At 41.9% G+C, this 26,375-nt stretch overlaps 2 protein-coding genes across 2 annotated transcripts; both read left to right on the forward strand.

Moving 5' to 3' along the window:
• The first annotated feature begins 871 nt into the window (after nucleotides 1–871).
• Nucleotides 872–6,559, forward strand: LOC133010032 (phospholipase A2 inhibitor and Ly6/PLAUR domain-containing protein-like). Its single transcript, XM_061077443.1, has 6 exons — nucleotides 872–923; nucleotides 1,238–1,339; nucleotides 1,438–1,605; nucleotides 1,730–1,846; nucleotides 3,021–3,200; nucleotides 6,480–6,559. The coding sequence occupies exons 1-6, from the start codon at nucleotides 872–874 to the stop codon at nucleotides 6,557–6,559; spliced, it is 699 nt and encodes a 232-aa protein (XP_060933426.1).
• Nucleotides 6,560–15,996: 9,437 nt separating this feature from the next.
• On the forward strand, nucleotides 15,997–24,542 carry LOC133010033 (phospholipase A2 inhibitor and Ly6/PLAUR domain-containing protein-like). Its single transcript, XM_061077444.1, has 6 exons — nucleotides 15,997–16,048; nucleotides 16,360–16,461; nucleotides 16,560–16,727; nucleotides 16,852–16,968; nucleotides 18,043–18,196; nucleotides 24,458–24,542. Exons 1-6 carry the CDS (start codon nucleotides 15,997–15,999, stop codon nucleotides 24,540–24,542), a joined length of 678 nt encoding a protein of 225 aa, XP_060933427.1.
• The last annotated feature ends 1,833 nt before the right edge of the window (nucleotides 24,543–26,375 follow it).

The raw sequence follows: 26,375 nt of genomic DNA on the forward strand, positions 1-26,375 counted from the left end.
GGGCGGGGATTCGACCTCAGTGGGCGTTTCAGAGTCTCATTTGGGTTTTTGCAGAGCGGCCTGCAACATCTCCCCACCAGGGCCTGCTGGAGGGGGGGCACAGTGGGGGTTCAGGAAATGCTTCCCCCACCAAGGCGAGGCTCCAGGCTGTCTAGAGAAGGTGTGAATTAAGACTGAAACTGGTTGAACTGGTTTCAGCTGGGCCTTGTAGGCCTCAAGTATTTACAACCTATTGTTTGATGGTCACTCAGGACCTCACCCCCAACATTATTATCAACACATTTATTTGATCATTTTTATCATGCTGCATCAAGATGTATTAACAGACAGGTGACCAGTTTCACAACATTCCAGATGATGAATGACAAGAAGTGTATGTGACGTGATCATTGTAAAAACAGCTTTTCTTTTATTTAGAGTTCTGAGATACATGAAGTCAAAACTTTTAATGAAAGATTCTGCTACTCAGAGAAAGTCTGTTAAACTATATAATTAAGCCGTATCAAATACATTGATGTATATATATACATTAAACATATAAATACTAAAATGATCATGAGGGAAATGTAGGTCTATGTTTTATGCTTTTTGTTTTTGGTGGACAATCCTAAACAGGTTAACAGTGACGAAGTTAAATTGGGATTGTTTAGGTGTGTTGTCGTGTGTTGACGTGTGTTGACGTGTTTTCCTCTGTGACAAAAGAGAGACTGACAGTTTGAATGATCATGCTGTAAAAATTCAAACACGCCCAATCCCTGAGATATTCAGACATGTATCAGACATACAGGCGTTCATCACCTGTAGAGTATATAAAGTGCCTCCGTGTTGATGAGAGGTCGTATAAGGAATCTGCTGAACTTACCTGATCATCATGATGAAGCTGCTTCTTTCTCTGACTCTCATCTGGGCGCTCTACAGCACAGGTAACTAATTACTATTGTTAATTATATATTATTATTTGTTATATTGTATTATTAATATCCTTGAAAATATAAGGAGGCTCTATTGATCCCTAGAGGATACATTCATAAGTTACAGTACAGCAGTACAAGAAACAGACTAAACAGGTAGGAAGCAGATAAATAATTTAGAGTTATGTATGAAGTGTCTATTTATATTAAAAGTACAACCCATATGTCTGAAACTCCTTTTGAACAGTAAGAAGATTTTTGAGCCTTTATGAACCACAATTTAGATCAGATCAACATATCACTGACTGTTTTTCTCCACATTGCAGGTGAAGCACTTGTGTGTCAAACTTGCACAGATGCTACCTGTTCAGCCACAGCACCAGTTACATGTCCCACAGGCACGATGTGTATCACAGCTTCCATTCAAGGTAAACTTCTCTACAAGTTACTTTCCAGTGAAATACATGTTCTGCAAAGTTACGTGTGCTTTCCATCACCATTAACAAACTGCACTTTGACTCTGCAGCGTCTTCATCTGGGACTACTGGACAGCAAATCTACAAGGCCTGTGCCCCCCCCTCCCTGTGTCCAGCCACAGGCTCTCAGACATTTTCAGTTAACTTGGGTGTTTCGAGTGCCCTTGCAAGTGCTACATGCTGCAACACACACAACTGCAACTCCAACACTCTGGATTGTAAGTAGATGTAGATGACTCTTATTAATCTGCATCCTTCTCCTGACATGTTCTGTTTTTAATCCATAACACTTCCATCTTCTCTCTGACTCTAATAAACAGTATCATTTTTTGTCTGTTTCAGTCCCTGTGGTTCCAGCAGATAACAGTCTACAGTGTCACGTTTGTAACCCCATCACCTCTGACTGCAGCTCTTCAGTACAATGTAGGGGAACAGAGGATCTCTGCTTTCAAGCCAGTGGTAAGTCTTCTTCTAATATACTGCATTTAAACAAAGAGTACTTCAAACCTATTCTACTACCTTTAAGTATTTTTAACATATTCATACTAAAGAGTGATGAGTTAAGGTATACTAACTCAGATACTTAACATTTAAAGCACTTTAATTAAATATGTATTTATGATTCATAACATTAGAGATTAAAAAAAATATTTTTACTGCCTTATGTCTTTTTATGAAAAGTTTACTTTCTCATCATCTTAAGATCATCATAATGTTTTTGAATTAAAGAGCACACAGGAGATAAAGTAGTAAAAAGTAGTTCCATCTTGACCAGTTGACAAAACTTTTGATTATTTCTCAGTTAATCTGTTTGGTTATTTTTAATCACGATTTCTTGGAGGTCATCTTGATTATAAAAGTACGGAAGCGTATTAGATTCACTAGAAACCCCCCCCCCCCCTATTTTTGTTAGATAATTACCTCAAAAATTCAAAGGTAATTTTTTTTAAAAGGCTCTGTTTTTCTTAAATAATTGTAATCTAGTATTTTGATGAAGTTACATTTTGCATGGACGTTTTCGCATCTTTTGTCTAGCACGATTTCTTGTATTAGCGCCATGACGTATAGCATCGCTTAAAACTGTCAGACTCTGCTTCTGAATAAATAACAGTAAACAGGACAAAAATTAAAACTATCCTTTATCTATCTGTAGCTTATCAACAATAAGCTACAGATAGATACAGAACAATAACCATTGAACAAACTCATTAATTGAGTTAGATTTACTTCAACATTTTGACTGACGTGAACGTATGTTTAAATTGTGGACTTGCTTCTTTCAATGAGACAAGTAACTTAACATCAGACTGAAACACAGTGGTCTGCTGCCCTCTGCTGGTTGAAAGCTTCAGGCCTGTTTCACCTCTGAAAACAACCAGTGTAGTTGAAGGGTGTGGTTGGATTGGATCACACATATTCTCTTTTGCACACGTGAGAACATAAAACAGTGAAATCAGTGATGGCACAATAAGGTGCGATGTTAAAATACTGCACGACTGTAACCATGGCAACAACTAATGTTAAACTGCTGTCATCAAAATACATTTCCTCATGAATTCAAGTTACTCGTAATGTGAAGAATTCTTTCTGAAATAATACAACTAACAAACCTGTGATTGTGTTTCATCTTTAGTGACAAATCTGGGCGGCACTTCTCCAGCTTTTGGCTGTGCATCTACAAATATGTGTGCAGCTGCTGCCAGCCTGGGGTCACTGCCTTTCATGCAAGATGTTGGTAACATTACCAGTGGACCAGTCTGTTGTGGAACTAGTTTGTGTAACACTCTCACTGCACCAACTACTACAACCACTTCCCCAACTACAGCAACCACTGCCCCAACTACAGCAACAACTGTCCCAACTACAGCAACCACTGCCCCAACAACAACAAGCACTGCCCCTACTACAGCAACCACTGCCCCTACTACAGCAACCACTGCCCCTACTACAGCAACCACTTCCCCTACTACAGTAACAACTGCCCCAACTACAACAAGCACTGTTGCAACAACAACTACTGCCCTGACAACAGCAACCACTGCCCCAACTACAGCAACCACTGCCCCAACTACAACAACCACTGCCCCAACAACAACAACCACTGCCCCAACTACAGCAACAACTGCCCCAACTACAGCAACCACTGTCCCAACTACAGCAACCAATGCCCCAACAACAACAAGCACTGTTGCAACACCAACCACTTCCCCAACTACAGCAACCAATGCCCCAACAACAACAAGCACTGTTGCAACAACAACTACTGCCCTGACTACAGCAACCACTACCCCAACTACAGCAACCACTTCCCCAACTACAGCAACCACTTCCCCAACTACAGCAACAACTGCATCTACTACAGCAACCACTGCCCCAACTACAGCAATAACTGCATCTACTACAGCAACCACTTCCCCAACTACAGCAATCACTACCCCAACTACAGCAACCACTGCCCCAACTACAGCAACCACTTCCCCAATTACAGCAACAACTGCCCTTACTACAGCAACCACTACCCCAACTACAGCAACCTCTGCCCCAATTACAGCAACAACTGCCCTTACTACAGCAACCTCTGCCCCAACTACAGCAACCTCTTCCCCAACTACAGCAACCACTTCCCCAACTACAGCAACCACTTCCCCAACTACAGCAACCTCTGCCCCAATTACAGCAACAACTGCCCCAACTACAGCCACCACTGTCCCAACTACAGCAACCTCTGCCCCAACAACAACAAGTACTGTTGCGACACCAACTACTGCCCCAACTACAGCAACCAGTGCCCCAACTACAACAACCACTGCCCCAACTACAGCAACAACTGTCCCAACTACAGCAACCTCTGCCCCAACAACAACAAGCACTGTTGAAACACCAACTACTGCCCCAACTACAACAACCACTGCCCCAACAACAACAACAACTGCCCCAACTACAGCAACCACTGTTCCAACTACAGCAACCTCTGCCCCAACAACAACAAGCACTGTTGCAACAACAACCACTGCCCCAACTACAGCAACAACTTCCCCAACTACAGCAACCTCTGCCCCAACTACAACAACCACTGCCCAAACAACAACAAGCACTGTTGCAACACCAACTACTGCACCAACTACAGCAACCAGTGCCCCAACTACAGCAACCACTTCCCCAACAACAGCAACCACTGCCCCTACTACAGTAACAACTTCCCCTACTACAGTAACAACTGCCTCAAGTACAGCAACCACTGCCCCAACTACAGCAACCAATGCCCCAACAACAACAAGCACTGTTGCAACAACAACTACTACCCCAACTACAGCAACCACTTCCCCAACTACAGCAACAACTGCATCTACTACAGCAACCACTGCCCCCACTACAGCAACCACTACCCCAACTACAGCAACCACTGCCCCAACTACAGCAACCACTGCATCTACTACAGCAACCACTGCCCCAACTACAGCAACCACTACACCAACTACAGCAACCACTGCCCCAACTACAGCAACCACTACCCCTATTACAGCAACAACTGCCCTTACTGCAGCAACCACTACCCCAACTACAGCAACCTCTGACCCAATTACAGCAACAACTGCCCTTACTACAGCAACCTCTGCCCCAACTACAGCAACCTCTTCCTCAACTACAGCAACCACTTCCCCAACTACAGCAACCACTGCCCCAACTACAGCAACCTCTGCCCCAATTACAGCAACAACTGCCCTTACTACAGCAACCTCTGCCCCAACTACAGCAACGTCTTCCCCAACTACAGCAACCACTTCCCCAACTACAGCAACCACTGCCCCAACTACAGCAACCTCTGCCCCAATTACAGCAACAACTGCCCCTACTACAACAACCACTGCCCCAACTACAGCAACCACTGCCCCAACTACAGCAACAACTGCATATACTGCAGCAACCACTGCCCAAACTACAGCAACCACTACCCCAACTACAGCAACCACTGCCCCAACTACAGAAACCACTGCCCCAACTACAGCAACAACTGCCTCTACTACAGCAACCACTACCCCAACTACAGCAACCACTACCCCAACTACAGCAACCACTACCCCAACTACAGCAACCACGACCCCAACTACAGCAACCACTGCCCCTACTACAGCAACCACTTCCCCTACTACAGCAACAACTTCCCCTACTACAGCAACCTCTTCCCCAACTACAGCAACCACTGCCCCAACTACAGCAACCACTGCCCCAACTACAGCAACCTCTGCCCCAATTACAGCAACAACTGCCCCAACTACAGCAACCACTGCCCCAACTACAGCAACCACTGCCCCAACTACAGCAACAACTGCATCTACTGCAGCAACCACTGCCCCAACTACAGCAACCACTGCCCCAACTACAGCAACCACGACCCCAAATACAGCAACCACTGCCCCAACTACAGCAACCACTGCCCCTTCTACAGCAACCTCTTCCCCAACTACAGCAACCACTGCCCCAACTACAGCAACCACTGCCCCAACTACAGCAACCACTCCCCCAACTACAGCAACCACTTCCCCAACTACAGCAACAACTGCATCTACTGCAGCAACCACTACCCCAACTACAGCAACCACGACCCCAAATACAGCAACCACTGCCCCAACTACAGCAACCACTTCCCCTACTACAGCAACAACTGCCCCTACTACAGCAACCTCTTCCCCAACTACAGCAACCACTGCCCCAACTACAGCAACCACTACCCCAACTACAGCAACCACCGCCCCAATAACAGCAACCACCGCCCCAATTACAACAACCTCTGCCCCAATTACAACAACCTCTGCCCCAACTACAGCAACCACTGCCCCAACTACAGCAACCCCGACACCAACTACAGCAACCACTACCCCAACTACAGCAACCACCGCCCCAATAACAGCAACCACCGCCCCAATTACAACAACCTCTGCCCCAATTACAACAACCTCTGCCCCAACTACAGCAACCACTGCCCCTACTACAGCAACCACCGCCCCAACTACAGCAGCAACTGCCCAAAGTACAGCTACTTCTGCCACCACATCTGTAACAACCTCGACACAAGCAGCTACAACTTCAACAACCACTGCCAGTGATGCCTGTTGTGTCAGAATGGGAATGCTGCATCTGCTGATTGGACTCCTCATTTTCATTCTGTTTTAGATTTCAGAATAAAAGTGGATGAACCTTTGAATCCACTGGAAGGACTCTGAGAGAACATTTAGAAGTCTGGTCTTTGGTTTACTTGCTGTCATCTTTGATTGGTAGTCACACAGATTATAAAATACCTATTTCGTCAAAAAGGGATAGGGTCTGGGTGAAGTTAAAGTGAGCTTAGTCAGCACCAATGATAGACACACACACACAACTTTAAATTAACTTTTGTTAAATTTATTTATATGTATTTATTACTTTTAATTCATGTGAAACATAAATAGTTCCACGGAAATGTACTCACTGAAGATTCACTCATGAAATCATGTCGTATATTTATTTAAATTATTTAAAAGATTTATTTCATGTTATTTCATTTCCATTATCTTATATTATTTTAAACTCATATATTGATCTCAATGTGACTCAGTACAGGTGCGAGATTCTAATCAACTCAGATACCATTTTTTCTTGTAATTCTCTCAATAATTTATTAATTTATGTATTGCTTTTTTTCAGACTATTCTCATGTTGAAAATGTAGAAAAATACTTGTTGTGGTTATTCTTTTGTATATGACACAAATTGGGCTTTCACATTTGATTGAGACCACAAAAAGATGGAAATGATGACAAATGTGTGTTATTACACAAAAGAAGAAAATATTGCTGCGTTATATGTTGTAATCATTCAATAAAACAACGAAAAACAACGTTATTTCTGCTGTCAATCTCCTTTCTGATAAAATCATATCGGGACCAGCTTCATCAAATAACGAAGGTTAAGTTTTCCCAGCTTCTTTAGTAGAGAAACCATTTCTATTCTTCATTTGGACATTAATACAGAGAATGTTAAGTTTAATGTTTATGACACAGCAGCAGGATGTGTCATAACCCTTTTCCTGTCCTTGAGTAAGATAAACTTAAACTTATATTTAAAATATAGAAACCTTATGACATTTGGTATTGACAACATTAGAGATGATAGAACTATAAATTCTCTAACTCCCTCGTCCTCCTCCTCCTCCACTGCTGGACCCACAACTTCCACTAGTGTGGAAATTTTCCGAGTCTTTTCATTAACTTGTGGAAATATAGCAGTTGATTTATTTATATGTTGTTTTTATTCTGGGTCGGTCATATAGATGCAGAGACTAAAACAGGAAGAGCAGATTTTTAGAGGTTTGAACTTTATCACCAGTTTTGTTTGAATCTCCTTTTTAAATACCTCCTAACAAATTGAAGTTAATTTGTCTTGATATGTAATATTCTTTTCATTTTTCAACAGTCAGTGAAAAAAGTAAAGATTTGTTTTCTGTCTGTGACCTAGTTGCTAAGTTGATGATGACATTGTTTGGTGCATCCCAGTGAGCATTCAGCTAAATAATTACATTCTCCTTTTAAAAGATAAAGCATGTAATACACAGTTTTATTTATTAACATTTGTTGTTTTGGCTTGAAACACATGTGTAACTGACAGTTCTTTTAAGAGCCTTTCACAGATCACTAAAATACATGTTCGGCAGGAGAATGAAACACATGCAGCTGATGCAGTAACTTACAAAGACTCAGTGGGGCAGGAGTTGACAAAGACAAAAGGCTGGAAGAGAGAGAGAGAGTCATCATATCAATGTTTCACCCTTTTGTGAAGCATTTTGTAACTTTGTTAAGAAAAGTGCTGTATAAATAAAGATGGCTAGAAGTATTATTATGATGATTAGCCTATAACATGACTTAAAGTATTTGCACATCCACACGATATGTCAATATTTTCTTAAAGGAAAAATAATAAAGTATCTGAAACACAATGTGAATGGACTAATACCTATACTTATATATATTTTGGCTTATTCTTTATTGATCTTGCATATTCCGTCTTTTGGTGGAGCCTAAGATTTGACATTTGACTTGAGACACCAACAGGAAGAAAGAATCTCATTAAATTCAGAGCACAATTCACCTTTAACTGGGAATATTGCTGGGGATAGCAAACAGTTAAGGTAAATAAAGAGATTTACAATAATATGAGAGCCATTTCTGTTTGACCTAAATCGAGGGAGATATGTTCAGTCAAAGTCCCGGTGTCATGGTTATTTGTTCAAGTTCGGTGTTTCCTGGTTTATTTTGTAGTTCTGTTCTGTCTGAAATCACCCATTCATTTAATAACCCTACTTTACTATAAAGCACTAGAGGAACAGCAGGGGGGGGGGTCTGGAGAAGAAATTGCTATTGGTCACCCTGGGTCATTGCAGTGCACACGTGGGTAAACCCCTCCCACACAATATTAATAATTATAATGAATTCATAGTTGTTACTAATAATGTATATATTAATAAATATTATTATTATTAGTAAGCCTTTAGCAAAAGCACTGCAATTAATGAAGATTATACATTCATTCATGTGATGCTTGATGTTATACGTTGAACATATTGTACAGGGAAAAAAACATGAACAAGGTATATGTGGAGTCAAAGTTTTATTTACATACAGCACAAATATTGTACAAACACAATTGGCCTAGCCAGTGAAAAACTCAGGTGAAGCTTGAAATGTCTCTGCAGCCTCTGGGTCATGAGTTCTTTGTGGGACTCTGTCTGAATCTTCTCCAGTGTGTAGACGTCTGTGGTGTGTAGCTGTGAGATCCAGTGTAGCTTCCAGTCTTATATGAAGTGTGGCACACAGGTCGGTGCGCTCCTGGCTGTGGAAGGACGGATCCATGTCATCTGTCCCGCTTCAATCAGCTGTAAACGCAATCAGTACAATTAGCACAGTTCAATGACAACATACACTTATACATGTAACTGAAAAATGATCTAATGAATCTAACCTTACCCTCTTTCTTTTCCGACGACTACTGAACTCAGGCTGTGAAAACACAATGATGAAATGGATCAGATAAAGTAAACCTGGAGAATGTATTTTAAACAGCACAGCACGTCTCTTCTTTAATCTTTCCCTCGCTCCGCTTCAGTAGTTCTTCTCAAGCACTCAATGCTCTATTCTACTTTTAGCAACTTTCTCGCTAATCCAACAGTTGTTAATAGCTGTAGCTTGTAGCTCTTACCGCAGCTTTACTTTCCCACGCACTCATGTTTTCTTCCAGGGAAACAGCGTCGTGTTGACTCCAGCAAGTTATTCACACCGAAAACAGATTCACTCGTTCCGACCACGCAAACACGAGCCGGTAGTTTCATGTCTGCGGGAGACAGTCGCTTCATTCACGAGGCTGTGATTGGACGAGCCCTCAGGTGATGACGTTAAAGACTGACGTGACGTTTTCAGAGTAAAACTTCACAAATGTCCTTTTCATCTTAAAGCAGCGGTTATAACAGTTTTTAAATTGTACTGAGTATGAGTATGTGACTGGGGACCCGTTTATTCTTTCTGGTGTTAAGTAAATGTACTTACATGATTCTTGCTGTTCTGTGTTGTACCCTCATAGTTGAATGCACTTATTGTAAGTCGCTTTGGATAAAAGTGTTTTAATGGAATACTGAGAAAGTTTAATAACAACAATAAGACGATTGAAGTTCAAATTATGAGGGAATTTCAGCAGAGTCAACTGCTAAGTTTGCCATGGACATGTGAATATGATGCTGTATTTGCCTGTATTTTGGGAGGACAGATATTTTTATGGAAAGCCAGTAGAAATTTGGAGCTTACAGGGCACAGACACATCATACCCAGCATAATTTCTTCCTGTTGAGTGGATTGCTGGTAGATGTGTGGTTAACACATCCTCTGTGCATTTAACCAACACAAGTGCAAAAGTAACTGTAATCATGTCACTCTGCCCAGTGGTTGAGATTTAGGATAGTGTTCACGGGCAATTAAGATTGAAGAGGTGGGTTGTCAGTCCTGTCCAGGGAAACAGACTTACTGAGCCTCATTGCTTTGGATTAAAATAAAATGTTGAAATAAAGTGCACTGTTTCAAATTTTTTACATAGCATTGACCTTTGCTCATGTTATACAATGTAATTCATTATAACACACTAACTTACTTAAGGGAAACAATTTACAATTTCAGGTACACTGCTACTAAATGGTGAACTCACTGTAAAGGGATTCAAGAGTGATCTCAGGCACACCCTCCCTCATGTGTCACTTCTGCTTTTGTCCTGCCTCATTAGTTTCACCTGCTTGTCCTGGGCCACCTGTGGCAAGTTTGTCAATGGTTCTCATTGTATTCAAGTCAACTCCCTACTTCAGTTTTGTCGTGTGCGTCTCTGCCTGCGTCGTCTGTGTGTGCTGTACATTCCTGGTCCTGCTTTGTTGTTGTTTGCTTCCTGCTGTGTCTGCAACCTTATTTGATTTATTTTTCAATGAATTCAGTTTTTTGTTTGGATCCACCTTCTCACTGCATCGACTCAACACTACAAGTTCAAACTGTGATTAAGTCTGTGACAGAGAAGCCTTAAAGTGTGATGATGTCATGACCAGGGAATGCTTCATTCACTCATACCAGTGTCCATGAATTCACATCCCTCCCAGTCAGCAGCACTTGTGTTATGTGTGTCGACTCTGTGCGGTCACTGAAGTTATCCTCTAACTATTTTAGTTCTGTCATATTGTTCTGACATAACTAGTGAATGTGTTGTCAAGGTGTGATCTCCTGTGTTGAAAGGGCACAAGTATTTAGGGATGAATGTAATGACGCACTTTTAATTGCTATGTTAGAAGCACTCTAAATGACAAGACTGATTTAGCAAGAAAATCATGTTGAATCTATTTGTTAACTTTGCATAAGGATAATAATAAAACAGGTGTGGCAGCTTCTCAAGAGCCTTAAAGGGGACATATTATGCCCATTTTACCACAAGTTGATATGGTTCCTTGGGGTCTAAATGAAATGTCTGTTACATATTTTGCTCAAGATACCACAAGGATAATTTAAAACAGCACCCTTTTTACCCTGTCTAAAACAGCCCTCCTACTCCTCATACTTGTTTTGTCTTTTTCTGGTTGTGTCCTATTTGTAGGGCTGCAGGATTATGGCCAAAATCATAATCACGATTATTTTGATTAATATTGAGATCACGATTATTTATCATGATTATTCATTAATTTTAGGGACATCTTTTTATTGCACTTTCACGTTTAAATGAACAAGAAAAGTGCTTCCACTTCAATTGCTGTGCTACATTCCAGCTTATGTACACGTCTTTGCATCAAAATATAACTTATATGGTTCTTATTCACCTGAAGCAAAATATAAATCAAAATTTAACCCCAGGTAAAAAGCTTACCAACAGTAGAATTTATCACCGTATGTTTATCCCTATTACAGTATAATTTATCACCCTTAAACTGAAGCATCATAATCTCAACTAAAGGCTTAATTTTAAAAGAAAGCTACAGTTGTTGTTACTTGGAAAATTATGATTTTCTGGGTTGACGTTGGACATGGACAGAGATTCAGTGAGGTAACGTTAGCTTTGGCTCGTTGATTTTTCAGGTGGTTGAACAAGTTAGTTGTATTGCTCTGCGGTGCCGACCCAACTCTAACGCACTCGGTGCATATGATTTGTTCGTTAAATCCAAAAAACTTCCAGACAACGGATGATGATCCTTTTTCGAGGGAGTAGCTCCTCGCCTTCTGCTCCTGACATTTCATTAACCTTTCACACGACACCCGTGACTGTCTCTCTACCCTTCTACTAATACTGGAGTCGACTGCAGAAGGAATTTTTTTGAGGCTGCCGCTGCAGGGCCCGCATGACACCTTCCAACTCGGTCTCCCCCTGGTGGTTGGCTGACTGTTATTTGAGGAAGAGCTTGATTTGATATATAGCAGAGCCCGCATTTTAAACGTCAATATCGCTGACGATCATGCTCATTTAATTGTGGCAGCCAAAATCGTGATCGCGATTAAAATTCAATTGATTGTACAGCCCTACGTATTTGCATCACTTTAAAGTATTTTGTGTATCTTTCAGTCATTTGTTGTCTCCGTGTTGTTATTTGCTTGACCTTAAAAGAAAAAATATTAACACTCACTTGACACAGAGGTTCTGGACCAGGGTCCCCCCTCCCAATCTCCATCCATGCTGTCTGTAAATCCAGTGTTTTCTTATTTTGTCAGTGTCCTCACAGCAGCAACTGGTCTGCTGTCAACCTGTGCAGGACAGGAGATAAAATAATATTTAAGACAGTATATGAAACATGAAGCAGTTTTAACAAAACACCACACACCTTTATTCTATTTTAAGGTAATGTTTTGTAGTTTCTAATAATTAAGTCGGCAGCAGCTGAGGTTTTGCAGGTTAATGTTTATCCTGCTGTAATACTTTTTCCACATGAGTGAATATAGGAGCAAGGGGTAAAATGACGGTGCATCTATGGGCAGCACTTTTTCTATGAGGGGCAATTCGAGGTTCAGTATCTTGCCCAAGGACACTTCAGCATTCAGATGAGGAAGACTCCCAGTTCAGTCTCCAAAAGTGAAATTGATTATTTCCCATTGTCTAGGCGTTGTTGGCGTCCTCACACACAAACAGTTCGCACCCAAACAAACATGTGAAGCATCTGTGGGAGAAGCTTTATGACCTACCTGAAGAAGAACATACTTTTGATTTCTAAAGGCCAGAGATATAAATAGAGAGGCTGTGACATCAATTCAACAACAGGAGGTGTGGTAATGTTGATAAAGAACATCAACAATACAGCACAACACACTATTCTTTCTTCACTGACACGATTTTGAGGTCAACAGCCAAAATAATTTGTTTTTATCTGAGCCTGAACTAATTTACAGCAGCCATCTTGACCTGGAGTCACATTAAGTCTCTGTAGAACAAGACCTTTGCGAATTGAAATGTCTGTTTGACCATTTCAGGTCACGATGTCTCCAGGTCTATTATCCTGGAAAACATTACAACCAAAGTTACACTGATTCTAAAAGAGAAGAAAAAGCTTTTCATGGACATTTAACATAACAGAGCACTAAAATATAGTTTTAAACTTCTGACTTATCTTCACATGAACCTTTGATGGAAACTATAGCGTTAGAATTAGCTGTGGACAGGACACCTGAGGATACAGCCATAGTCCATTATTACTCTTTGTGTTAAAACCTTGTTAAGCCATGGGGTTGTAATCTTTTAATCCGTCACACCTGTGTGTGAGGACAATCCTCGACGACTTCTTGGGAGGTCAAAGCTAACATTGTACGATGTGCAGCAGTCGGGGTAAAGCTGAATGAGTGAAGGTGAAGCTGAGTTTTCTGTGTCACACACGCTCAAGGAGAATTAACCATGATATCATTTCTTCTGTTGTTATTTGAATAACTAAATTCATGGTGTCAAACCTAAAGCAATTGCTAAAGATGTCTTACATCATAGATATATATATATTATATTATACCATATTATATATTCGGCTTTAATACTTGTCCAAGAGAGTTGAGGAAAGTTGACGAAAAATATATGATGTATGAGACACAACATTGTTTCCCCCGATTGCTATGTGGTGTTGCGACACCGAAATAAAAGTCACATATTGAAGATGAGTGTCAGAGAGAGAGAGAGAGAGAGAGAGAGAGAGAGAGAGAGAGAGAGAGAGAGAGAGAGAGAACCCACCTAGTGAACAACATCTTTTGATTTTCAAAGGCCTATTATTAAGGTAAAAATAGAGAGAGGCTGTGCGTCAGTACAATAGTAGGTGTGGCAGTGTACCAGAGCATCAACAATACAACTGTCTGAGTACCAACCCTTTCTTTATTGACTTTAATAAATAACTTTGCTGACGTGCTTTTATTTGTTCTCCTGTCAGATAGACCAGGCAGGTCCACAGCTTGGTATGAATCCTCGGACAATGACACAGCAGCGTGTGAAATACGTTGATGAACTGTTGCCAGCATCATATTTGCTGCACTGCTGCTACTTCTAACCCAATCTGTTTCCATGTGGTTTGTCATTCATGATGACGACTGATCACCTGTTGATTGATCAGTTGTACATTAAATCCCCCCCCCCCACACACACAGAGGAGGGAGGGGCCACGGTGCAACCCATAACAAAAATCCTCCACCAACAGACTGAGGAGCAGAATCTATCCCAGAGCCATGACCTTCATCACACTCCTCCGTGCCCGAACACATCATAGTCTGTCTAACCCACTTTCAGAGTGCACATATCACACACATCAAGGACTATGAAGGAAACACACACACACACACACACATCAAGTGCTGTGATTAACACACTCACACACACACTCCTTCCTCAGGGACTGAAACTGATAAAAAAAAATATTTTTTTTCAGTCAAAATATGTGTATTTCTTATCTTCTGTATGTAGTTAGTTGCTGATGCTGCTTGTTGTTTTCAAACTATATATCTCCACATTTTTACAACTATATAGAGATATATCTTGGAAAGAGAAGAATCTTATTATTTCATTGTACAATGATGACAATAAAGATCTTGAATCTAAAATGAACTACTGGTTATTGCAAAGTGTGATGTTTTATTCCCTTTTAATAAATGTGTTGCTTCTATTTCTAAATACTTCTCTTTTAATTCAGTATTTCTCTACCCAATTGAATTTAACTTTGCTACAAGATTCTTTGCAGGTCATTATTCTACAAACCCTATGTTGTGCTTATTAATGCAACAAAGTAGTAAATAATGTCAGCCTGTTTAAAATTAGACACAACTCTGCAAGATTCAATGTGTAGATGTTTTATTCATTGCAATGTTGGTTAAACTATATAACAATATATAATGATAAACAACATGTGTAATGTTTTAATTATATTCAACTTGAACTTAACCCACTAATACTGAATTTTGTTTGGTGTATAGTCTACTTGAAATAAAGTGAAATAAGTGTAATATCATATAATTATTAACATATTTATTTTATCATTTTTATCATGCTGCATCAAGATGTCTTAACAAACAGGTGACCAGTTTCACAACATTCCAGATGATGAATGACAAGAAGTGTATGTGACATGTGATCATTGTAAAATCAGCTTTTCTTTTATTTAGAGTTCTGAGATACATGAAATCAAAACTTTTAATGAAAGATTCTCTTACTCAGAGAAAGTCTGTTATACTATATAATTAAGCCGTATCAAAAACATTGATATATATATATATATTAAACATATAAATAAAATGATCCTGAGGGAAATGTAGGTCTATGTTTTATGCTTTTTGTTTTTGGTGGACAATCCTAAACAGGTTAACAGTGACGAAGTTAAAATGGGTGTGTTAAGTTGTGTTGTCGTGTGTTGTCGTGTGTTGACGTGTTTTCCTCTGTGACAAAAGAGAGACTGACAGTTTGAATGATCATGCTGTAAAAATGTAAACACGCCCAATCCCTTTGATATTCAGACATGTATCTGTCATACAGGCGTTCATCACCTGTAGAGTATATAAAGTGCCTCCGTGTTGATGAGAGGTCGTATAAGGAATCTGCTGAACTTACCTGATCATCATGATGAAGCTGCTTCTTTCTCTGACTCTCATCTGGGCGCTCTACAGCACAGGTAACTAATTACTATTTAATGATATATTATTATTTATTATATTGTATTATTAATATCCTTGAAAATATAAGGAGGCTCTATTGATCCCTAGAGGATACATTCATAAGTTACAGTACAGCAGTACAAGAAACAGACTAAACAGGTAGGAAGCAGATACATAATTTAGAGTCATGTATGAAGTGTCTATTTATATTTAAATTACAACCCATATGTCTGAAACTCCTTTTGAACAGTAAGAAGATTTTTGAGCCTTTATGAACCACAATTTAGATCAGATCAACATATCACTGACTGTTTTCTCCACATTGCAGGTGAAGCACTTGAGTGTGAAACCTGCGCAGATGCTGCCTGTTCAACCACAGTACCAGTTACATGTCCCACAGGCACGATGTGTATCACAGCTTCCATTCAAGGTAAACTTCTCTACAAGTTACTTTCCAGTGAAATACATGTACTGCAAAGTGACGTGTGCTTTCCATCACCATTAACAAACTGCACCTTGACTCTGCAGCTGTTTCATCTTTGACTCCTGGAACGCAAATCTACAAGGCCTGTGCCCCCCCCACCCTGTGTCCATCCACAGGCCCTCAGACATTTTCAGTTAACTTGGGTGTTTCGAGTGCACTTGCAAGTGCTACATGCTGCAGCACAGACAACTGCAACTCCAACACTCTGCCTTGTAAGTAGATGTAGATGACTCTTATTAATCTCCATCCTTCTCCTGACATGTTCTGTTTTTAATCCATAACACTTCCATCTTCTCTCTGACTCTAATAAACAGTATCATTTTTTGTCTGTTTCAGTCCCTGAGGCTCCAGCAGTTAACAGTCTACAGTGTCACGTTTGTAACCCCGTCACCTCTGACTGCAGCTCTTCAGAACAATGTAGGGGAACAGAGGATCGTTGCTTTCAAGCAAGTGGTAAGTCTTCTTCTTATACTTTCAAAAGGCTCTGTTCTTCTTAGATAATTGTAATCTAGTATTTTGATGAAGTTACATTTTGCATGGACGTTTCGCATCTTTTGTTTGGCATGATTTCTTGTATTAGCGCCATGACGTATAGCGTCGCTTAAAACTGCAGACTCTCCTACAAAAGAATATCAAACAAAATATTTTAATTTTGGACAAAAATGGAAACTATCCTTTATCTATCTGTAGCATAATCCTCTAAAGATGGACGAGACTTTCAACTGATATTTTTAGGTTTATTTGAAAATTCCCTAAACGACACTGTAACAGCTTGTGCCTCTTTGGAGGGTCGCTAAAACATAAAACTTTTCCTTTGTGAAGTTACAGATTCATAACAGTAATCTGTGCCTATACAGGGAACTTCAATTTCAAGTGAATGCATTACGCTTCTGTATAAAAGTCTCTTGCTTTGTCCACAAAAAAAGTTTTTGCTCATTTTGAGAGTTTCTTTGATTCCAACATGAGGTAAATGAACAATTCTTTATTTTAATAATCATCGAACTAAGAAATGGTAACAGATTTGAAAACATGAGATAAATATTGCACAACAATAAACATTGAGCAAACTCATTAATTGAGTTAGATTTAGTTCAACATTTTGACTGACGTGAACGTGTGTTTAAATTGTGGACTTGCTTCTTTCAATGAGACAAGTAACTTAACATCAGACTTAAACACAGTGTTCTGCTGCCCTCTGCTGGTTGAAAGCTTCAGGCCTGTATCACCTCTGAAAACAACCAGTGTAGTTGAAGGGTGTGGTTGGATTGGATCACACATATTCTTTGTTGCACACGTGAGAACATAAAACAGTGAAATCAGTGATGTCACGTGGTCCTGAAGTACACGTGCACATGTCAGTAATAAGGTGCGATGTTAAAATACTGCACGACTGTAACCATGGCAACAACGAATGTTTAATATCTGTCATCAAAATACATTTCCTGAAGAATTCAAGTTACTCTTAAAGTGAAAAATTCTCTCTGAAATTGTCCAACTAACAAACCTACTATTGTGTTTCATCTTTAGTGACTAATGGGGCCGGCACTTCTCCAGCTTTTGGCTGTGCATCTACAAATATGTGTGCAGCTGCTGCCAGCCTGGGGTCACTGCCTTTTATGCAAGATGTTGGTACCATTACCAGTGGACCAGCCTGTTGTGGGACTAGTTTGTGTAACACTCTCACTACAACAACAACAACCACTACCCCAACTACAACAACCACTATCGCAACTACAACAACCACAACCCCAACTACAACAACCACTACCCCAACAACGACAACCACTACCCCAACAACAACAACCACGACCCCAACAACAACAACTACCCCAACTACAACCACCACAACCCCAACTACAACAACCACTACCCCAACTACAACAACAACTACCCCAACTACAACAACCACAACCCCAACAACAACAACTACCCCAACTACAACAACCACAACCCCAACTACAACAACCAATATCCCAATAACAACTACCACTACCCCAACTACAACAACCACTACCCCTACAACAACAACCACTACCCCAACCACAACAACCACAACCCCAACTACAACAACCACGACCCCAACGACAACAACCACCATCCCAACAACAACTACCAGTAGCCCAACTACAACAACCACTACCCCAACCACAACAACCACGACCCCAACTACAACAACCACTACCCCAACTACAACAACAACTATCCCAACTACAACCAACACGACCCCAACAACAACAAGCACTACCCCAACTACAACAACCACCATCCCAACTACAACCACCACTACCCCAACTACAACAACAGCTACCCCAACTACAACAACCACTACCCCTACTACAACAACCAATACCCCAACTACAACAACCACTACGCCAACTACAACAACAACTACCCAAACTACAACAACCACTTCCCCTACAACAACAACCACTACCCCAACCACAACAACCACGGCCCCTACTACAACAACCACGACCCCAACGACAACCACCACGACCGCAACTACAACAACCACTACCCCAACCACAACAACCACTATCCCAACTACAACCACCACGACCCCAACTACAACAACCACTAACCCAACCACAACAACCACGACCCCAACTACAACAACCACTACCCCAACTACAACAACCACTACCCCAACAACAACAACCACTATCCCAACTACAACCACCACGACCCCAACTACAACAACCACTAACCCAACTACAACAACCACCATCCCAACTACAACCACCACTACCCCAACTACAACAACCACTACCCCAACTACAACAACCACCATCCCAACTACAACAACCACTACCCCAACTACAACAACCACGACCCCAACTACAACAACCACTACCCCAACTACAACAACCACCATCCCAACTACTACAACCACTACCCCAACTACAACAACCACTACCCCAACTACAACAACCACCATCCCAACGACAACCACCACTACCCCAACCACAACAACCACGACCCCAACTACAACAACCACTACCCCAACTACAACCACCACTACCCTAACCACAACAACCACTACCCCAACCACAACAACCACTACCCCAACAACAACAACGACTACCCCAACTACAACAACCACCATCCCTACTACAACAACAACGACCCCAACTTCAACAACCACAACCCCAACGACAACAACCACGACCCCAACTACAACAACCACTACCCCTACAACAACAACGACTACCCCAACGACAACCACCACGACACCAACTACAACAACCACTACCCCAACTACAACAACCACTACCCCAACAACAACAACCACTACCCCAACTACAACAACGACTACCCCAACTCCAACAACCACTACGCTAACAACAACAACAACTACCCCAACTACAACAACCACTACGCCAACAACGACAACCATTACCCCAACTACAACAACCACTACCCCTGCAACCATGGCCGTCACTACAACAACCACTAACCCAACTACAACAACCACTACCCCAACAACAACAGCCACTACACCAACGACAACAACCACCATCCCAACAACAACTACCACTACCCCAACTACAACAACCATTACCCCAACTACAACAACCACTACCCCAACTACAACAACCACTACCCCTACAACAACAACCACTACCCCAAGCACAACAACCACTACCCCAACCACAACAAGCACTACCCCAACAACAACGACTTTCCCAACTACAACAACCACCATCCCTACTACAACAACCACTACACCAACTACAACAACCACTTCCCCTACAACAACAACCACTACCCCAACCACAACAACCACGGCCCCTACTACAACAACCACGACCCCAACTACAACAACCACTACCCCAACCACAACAACCACTACCCCAACCACAACAACCACGACCCCAACTACAACAACCACTACCCCAACTACAACAACCACGACCCCAACTACAACAACCACTACCCCAACTACAACAACCACTATCCCAACTACAACCACCGCGACCCCAACAACAACAACCACTACCCCAACTACAACAACCACCATCCCAACTACAACAACCACTACCCCTACTACAACAACCACTACCCCAACTACAACTACTAGTAGCCCAACTACAACAACCACTACCCCAACTACAACAACCACTACCCCTACTACAACAACCACTACCCCAACTACAACAACCACCATCCCAACTACAACAACCACTACCCCAACTACAACAACCACGACCCCAACGACAACCACCACGACCCCAACTACAACAACCACTACCCCAACTACAACAACCACTACGCCAACAACGACAACCATTACCCCAACTACAACAACCACTACCCCTGCAACCATGGCCGTCACTACAACAACCACTACCCCAACTACAACAACCACTACCCCAACAACAACAACCACTACACCAAGGACAACAACCACCATCCCAACAACAACTACCACTACCCCAACTACAACAACCATTACCCCAACTACAACAACCACTACCCCAACTACAACAACCACTACCCCTACAACAACAACCACTACCCCAACCACAACAACCACTACCCCAACAACAACAACGACTTTCCCAACTACAACAACCACCATCCCTACTACAACAACCACTACCCCAACTACAACAACCACTTCCCCTACAACAACAACCACTACCCCAACCACAACAACCACGGCCTCTACTACAACAACCACGACCCCAACGACAACCACCACGACCCCAACTACAACAACCACTACCCCAACCACAACAACCACTACCCCAACCACAACAACCACGACCCCAACTACAACAACCACTACCCCAACTACAACAACCACGACCCCAACTACAACAACCACTACCCCAACTACAACAACCACTATCCCAACTACAACCACCGCGACCCCAACAACAACAACCACTACCCCAACTACAACAACCACCATCCCAACTACAACCACCACGACCCCAACTGCAACAACAGCTACCCCAACTACAACAACCACTACCCCTACTACAACAACCACTACCCCAACAACAACTACTAGTAGCCCAACTACAACAACCACTACCCCAACAACAACAACGACTACCCCAACTACAACAACCACCATCCCAACTACAACAACAACGACCCCAACTTCAACAACCACGACCCCAACGACAACAACCACGACCCCAACTACAACAACCACTACCCCTACAACAACAACGACTACCCCAACTACAACAACCACGACCCCAACTACAACAACCACAACCCCAACGACAACCACCACGACACCAACTACAACAACCACTACCCCAACTACAACAACCACTACCCCAACAACAACAACCACTACCCCAACTACAACAACGACTACCCCAACTACAACAACCACTACGCTAACAACAACAACAACTACCCCAACTACAACAACCACTACGCCAACAACGACAACCATTACCCCAACTACAACAACCACTACCCCTGCAACCATGGCCGTCACTACAACAACCACTACCCCAACTACAACAACCACTACCCCAACAACAACAACCACTACACCAACGACAACAACCACCATCCCAACAACAACTACCACTACCCCAACTACAACAACAATTATCCCAACTACAACAACCACTACCCCAACTACAACAACCACTACCCCTACAACAACAACCACTACCCCAACCACAACAACCACTACCCCAACAACAACGACTTTCCCAACTACAACAACCACCATCCCTACTACAACAACCACTACCCCAACTACAACAACCACTTCCCCTACAACAACAACCACTACCCCAACCACAACAACCACGGCCCCTACTACAACAACCACGACCCCAACGACAACCACCACGACCCCAACTACAACAACCACTACCCCAACCACAACAACCACTACCCCAACCACAACAACCACGACCCCAACAACAACAACCACTACCCCAACTACAACAACCACGACCCCAACTACAACAACCACTACCCCAACTACAACAACCACTATCCCAACTACAACCACCGCGACCCCAACAACAACCACTACCCCAACTACAACAACCACCATCCCAACTACAACCACCACTACCCCAACTACAACAACAACAGCTACCCCAACAACAACTACTAGTAGCCCAACTACAGCAACCACTACCCCAACTACAACAACCACTACCCCTACTACAACAACCACTACCCCAACTACAACTACTAGTAGCCCAACTACAACAACCACTACCCCAACTACAACAACCACTACCCCTACTACAACAACCACTACCCCAACTACAACAACCACCATCCCAACTACAACAACCACGACCCCAACTACAACAACCACGACCCCAACGACAACCACCACGACCCCAACTACAACAACCACTACCCAAACTACAACAACCACTACCCCTACAACAACAACCACTACCCCAACCACAACAACCACTGCCCCTACTACAACAACCACAACCCCAACGACAACCACCACGACCCCAACTACAACAACCACTACCCCAACCACAACAACCACTACCCCAACCACAACAACCACAACCCCAATTACAACAACCACTACCCCAACTACAACAACCATGACCCCAACTACAACAACCACTACCCCAACTACAACAACCACAACCCCAACTACAACAACAACGACCCCAACTTCAACAACCACGACCCCAACGACAACAACCACGACCCCAACTACAACAACCACTACCCCTACAACAACAACGACTACCCCAACTACAACAACCACAACCCCAATTACAACAACCACTACCCCAACTACAACAACCACGACCCCAACTACAACAACCACTACCCCAACTACAACAACCACAACCCCAACTACAACAACAACGACCCCAACTTCAACAACCACGACCCCAACGACAACAACCACGACCCCAACTACAACAACCACTACCCCTACAACAACAACGACTACCCCAACTACAACAACAACGACCCCAACTACAACAACCACGACCCCAACGACAACCACCACGACACCAACTACAACAACCAATACCCCAACCACAACAACCACAACCCCAACGACAACCACCACTACTCCAACTACAACTACCACTACCCCAACTACAACAACCACGACCCTAACAACAACAACCACTACCCCAACAACAACAACCACGACCCCAACTACAACAATCACTACCCCAACGACAACAACCACGACCCCAACAACAACTACTCCAACTACAACAACCATCACGCCAACTACAACAATCACTACCCCAACGACAACAACCACGACCCCAACAACAACCACTACTCCAACTACAACAACCATCACGCCAACTACAACAACCACTACCCCAACTTCAACAACCACTAGCCCATCTACAACTACCGCTACCCCAACTACAACTACCCCAACTACAACAACCACTAACCCTACAACCATGGCCGTAACAGCAACTACCATTACCCCTCTAACTACAACAACCACTACTCCAACTACAACTACCACTACGCCAACTACAACAACGACTACCCCAACTACAACAACCACTACTCCGACTACAACAACCACTACCCCAACTACAACAACCACTACCCCAACAACAACAACCACCAGCCCAACTACAACAACCACTACCCCAACAACAACAACCACGACCCCTACAACAACAATTACTACCCCAACGACAACAACCACGACCCCAACAACAACAACCACTACTCCAACTACAACAACCACCACGCCGACTACAACAACCACTACCCCAACGACCACAACAACCATGACCCCAACTACAACAACCACAACCCCAACTACAAAAACCACTACCCCAACTTCAACCACCCCTACAACCATGGCTGTAACAACAACTACCACAACCCCAACAACAACAACCACAACTACCACTACCCCAACTACAACAACCACTGCCCCAACTACAGGAACCACAACCCCACCTACTGCTGCCACCACATCTACAACAACCACTGCCAGTGATGCCTGTTGTGTCAGAATGGGAATGCTGCATCTGCTGATTGGACTCCTCATTTTCATCCTGTTTTAGAGTTCACAACAAAAATGGAAGAACCTTTGAATCCACTGGAAGGACTCTGAGAGAACCTTTAGAAGTCTGGTCTTTGGTTTACTTGCTGCCATCTTTGATTGGTAGTCACACAGATTATAATTTACTTATTTAGTAAAAGGGGATAGGTTCTGGGTGAAGTTAAAGTGAGCACCAATGATAGACACATGCACACAAAACTTTAACTTTTTTTCAATTTATTAGCCTTAACTTAAGTCAAACATAAATAGCTTCACAGGAACATACTCACTGGGGATTTCTTCACAAATCTGTGTTTATTTTTGAAGTGGACTGAATACTGCTATACATTTGATCTTATTTAACTTTTTTTGCAACTTGTACAACTATGATACCTTATTTAAAAATTTTATTTCTCTATTTATTATTATTTTTGTCTCATATATTTATGCCAATGTGAATCAGTACAGGCGAGATGCTAATCAAATAAAATACCATTGTTTCTTTTAATTCTCTTAATTAATATGTTAATTTATTACTTTTCTTCAGACTTTTTTCATGAAAATGTAGGAAGTACTTGTGATTTCTCTTTTGTATATGACACAAATTGCTTTCTCATTAGATTAAGGCCATAAAAAAGATGGGAATGATGATAAATGTGTGTTATTACACAAAAGAAGAAAATATTTACTGCATTATATGTTGTAATCATTCATTAAACTACTTAAAAAACAACTTCATTTCTGCTGTCAATCTTCTTCCTGATAAAAGAATATCGGAACCAGCTTTATCAAATAACAATTGTTAAGTTTTCCCAGCTTTTTTAGTAGAGAAACCATTTCTATTCTAGAGTTGGACATAAATACAGTATTTGAATACATGTATTTGAGAACCTTTATTAGTTTATTTATTTTGACAGCAGCAGGATGTGTCATATGCTTCTTCTTGTACGGGTGGAGCTGGAGTTACACACCAGCACGCCTCAGACAACGACTGCCAGCACAGCAAAAGTTTTCTAATAATCATTCAATGATGATAAATGGTTTTGGTACAGGAAGTCTCGTGGGATGAAATGGCTGAATTCTGGCGTGACAGCAGAGGAAGCCCAGTGGCTCCTGTCGTGGAATTTAACCAATAATCAAGCACAAGTCATCACAATTGTTCTTTCTGAGAGTTTAATTCTACATCTGCAGATGGGCATCACAGTACAAATCACGGCAAAGATTTCATACAATGAGCAGTGACATACAGGAGACACAGCAGTTTTAAACGTGTTCAAGCTCCTCCTGGAGAGGAACACATGTTATCAATTAACCACAATAACTTTCTGCAGTGTTTGGAAACAATGTCTGCGGCTGTGCACCAGCTGCATCCCTCATTCGATCCGCTCTGCAAACCGAACAAGCGGCTACTTCGATGGCAGCGTTCTGGATGTGGTTCTTCAACCAGGTCTCTGTGGTGAACAACTAATGAGTCTAAGATTCCTTACCTGAGGAGATAAGCCAGCAATTCTCCTGATATTAAAATAATTGCTTATGTTTTAAATAATGTATTAAAACGATTTTTCTAGGAAAGCATGTTAATGTCTGATTTCTTTAAATTCAACAATTCTTAATTTTGTTTCGTCTTGTTCTGTGTTGTTTTATTCCAAGGTAAATTTTTGACCTTGTTTAGATTAGTGCTATGGAAACAAGAGTTATTATTTATTAAATGTCATGTCAGACAACTTTTACATGTACAGCTTTGGCAGACCTCCTCTACTCCTTCTCCTCCACTGCTGGATCCACAACATCTGCTATTGTTTAAACGTCTTTACATCAACTTGTGGAATATAACAATGAGTTTATGTTCTTTGGG

The sequence above is a fragment of the Limanda limanda genome, chromosome 9 (genome assembly GCF_963576545.1).
Source record: "Limanda limanda chromosome 9, fLimLim1.1, whole genome shotgun sequence".
Lineage (NCBI taxonomy): Eukaryota > Metazoa > Chordata > Actinopteri > Pleuronectiformes > Pleuronectidae > Limanda > Limanda limanda.

What these genes read in the sequence shown, in the direction of transcription:
- LOC133010032 (XM_061077443.1), top strand. Translation starts at nt 872, where the DNA reads ATGATGAAGCTGCTTCTTTCTCTGACTCTCATCTGGGCGCTCTACAGC. An exon ending in CAACTCCAACACTCTGGATT is followed by an intron (nt 1,606 to 1,729) that starts GTAAGTAGATGT and finishes TGTCTGTTTCAG; the next exon opens with TCCCTGTGGTTCCAGCAGAT. An exon ending in TCTCTGCTTTCAAGCCAGTG is followed by an intron (nt 1,847 to 3,020) that starts GTAAGTCTTCTT and finishes TTTCATCTTTAG; the next exon opens with TGACAAATCTGGGCGGCACT.
- LOC133010033 (XM_061077444.1), top strand. Translation starts at nt 15,997, where the DNA reads ATGATGAAGCTGCTTCTTTCTCTGACTCTCATCTGGGCGCTCTACAGC. An exon ending in CTGGGCGCTCTACAGCACAG is followed by an intron (nt 16,049 to 16,359) that starts GTAACTAATTAC and finishes TCCACATTGCAG; the next exon opens with GTGAAGCACTTGAGTGTGAA. An exon ending in TATCACAGCTTCCATTCAAG is followed by an intron (nt 16,462 to 16,559) that starts GTAAACTTCTCT and finishes TTGACTCTGCAG; the next exon opens with CTGTTTCATCTTTGACTCCT.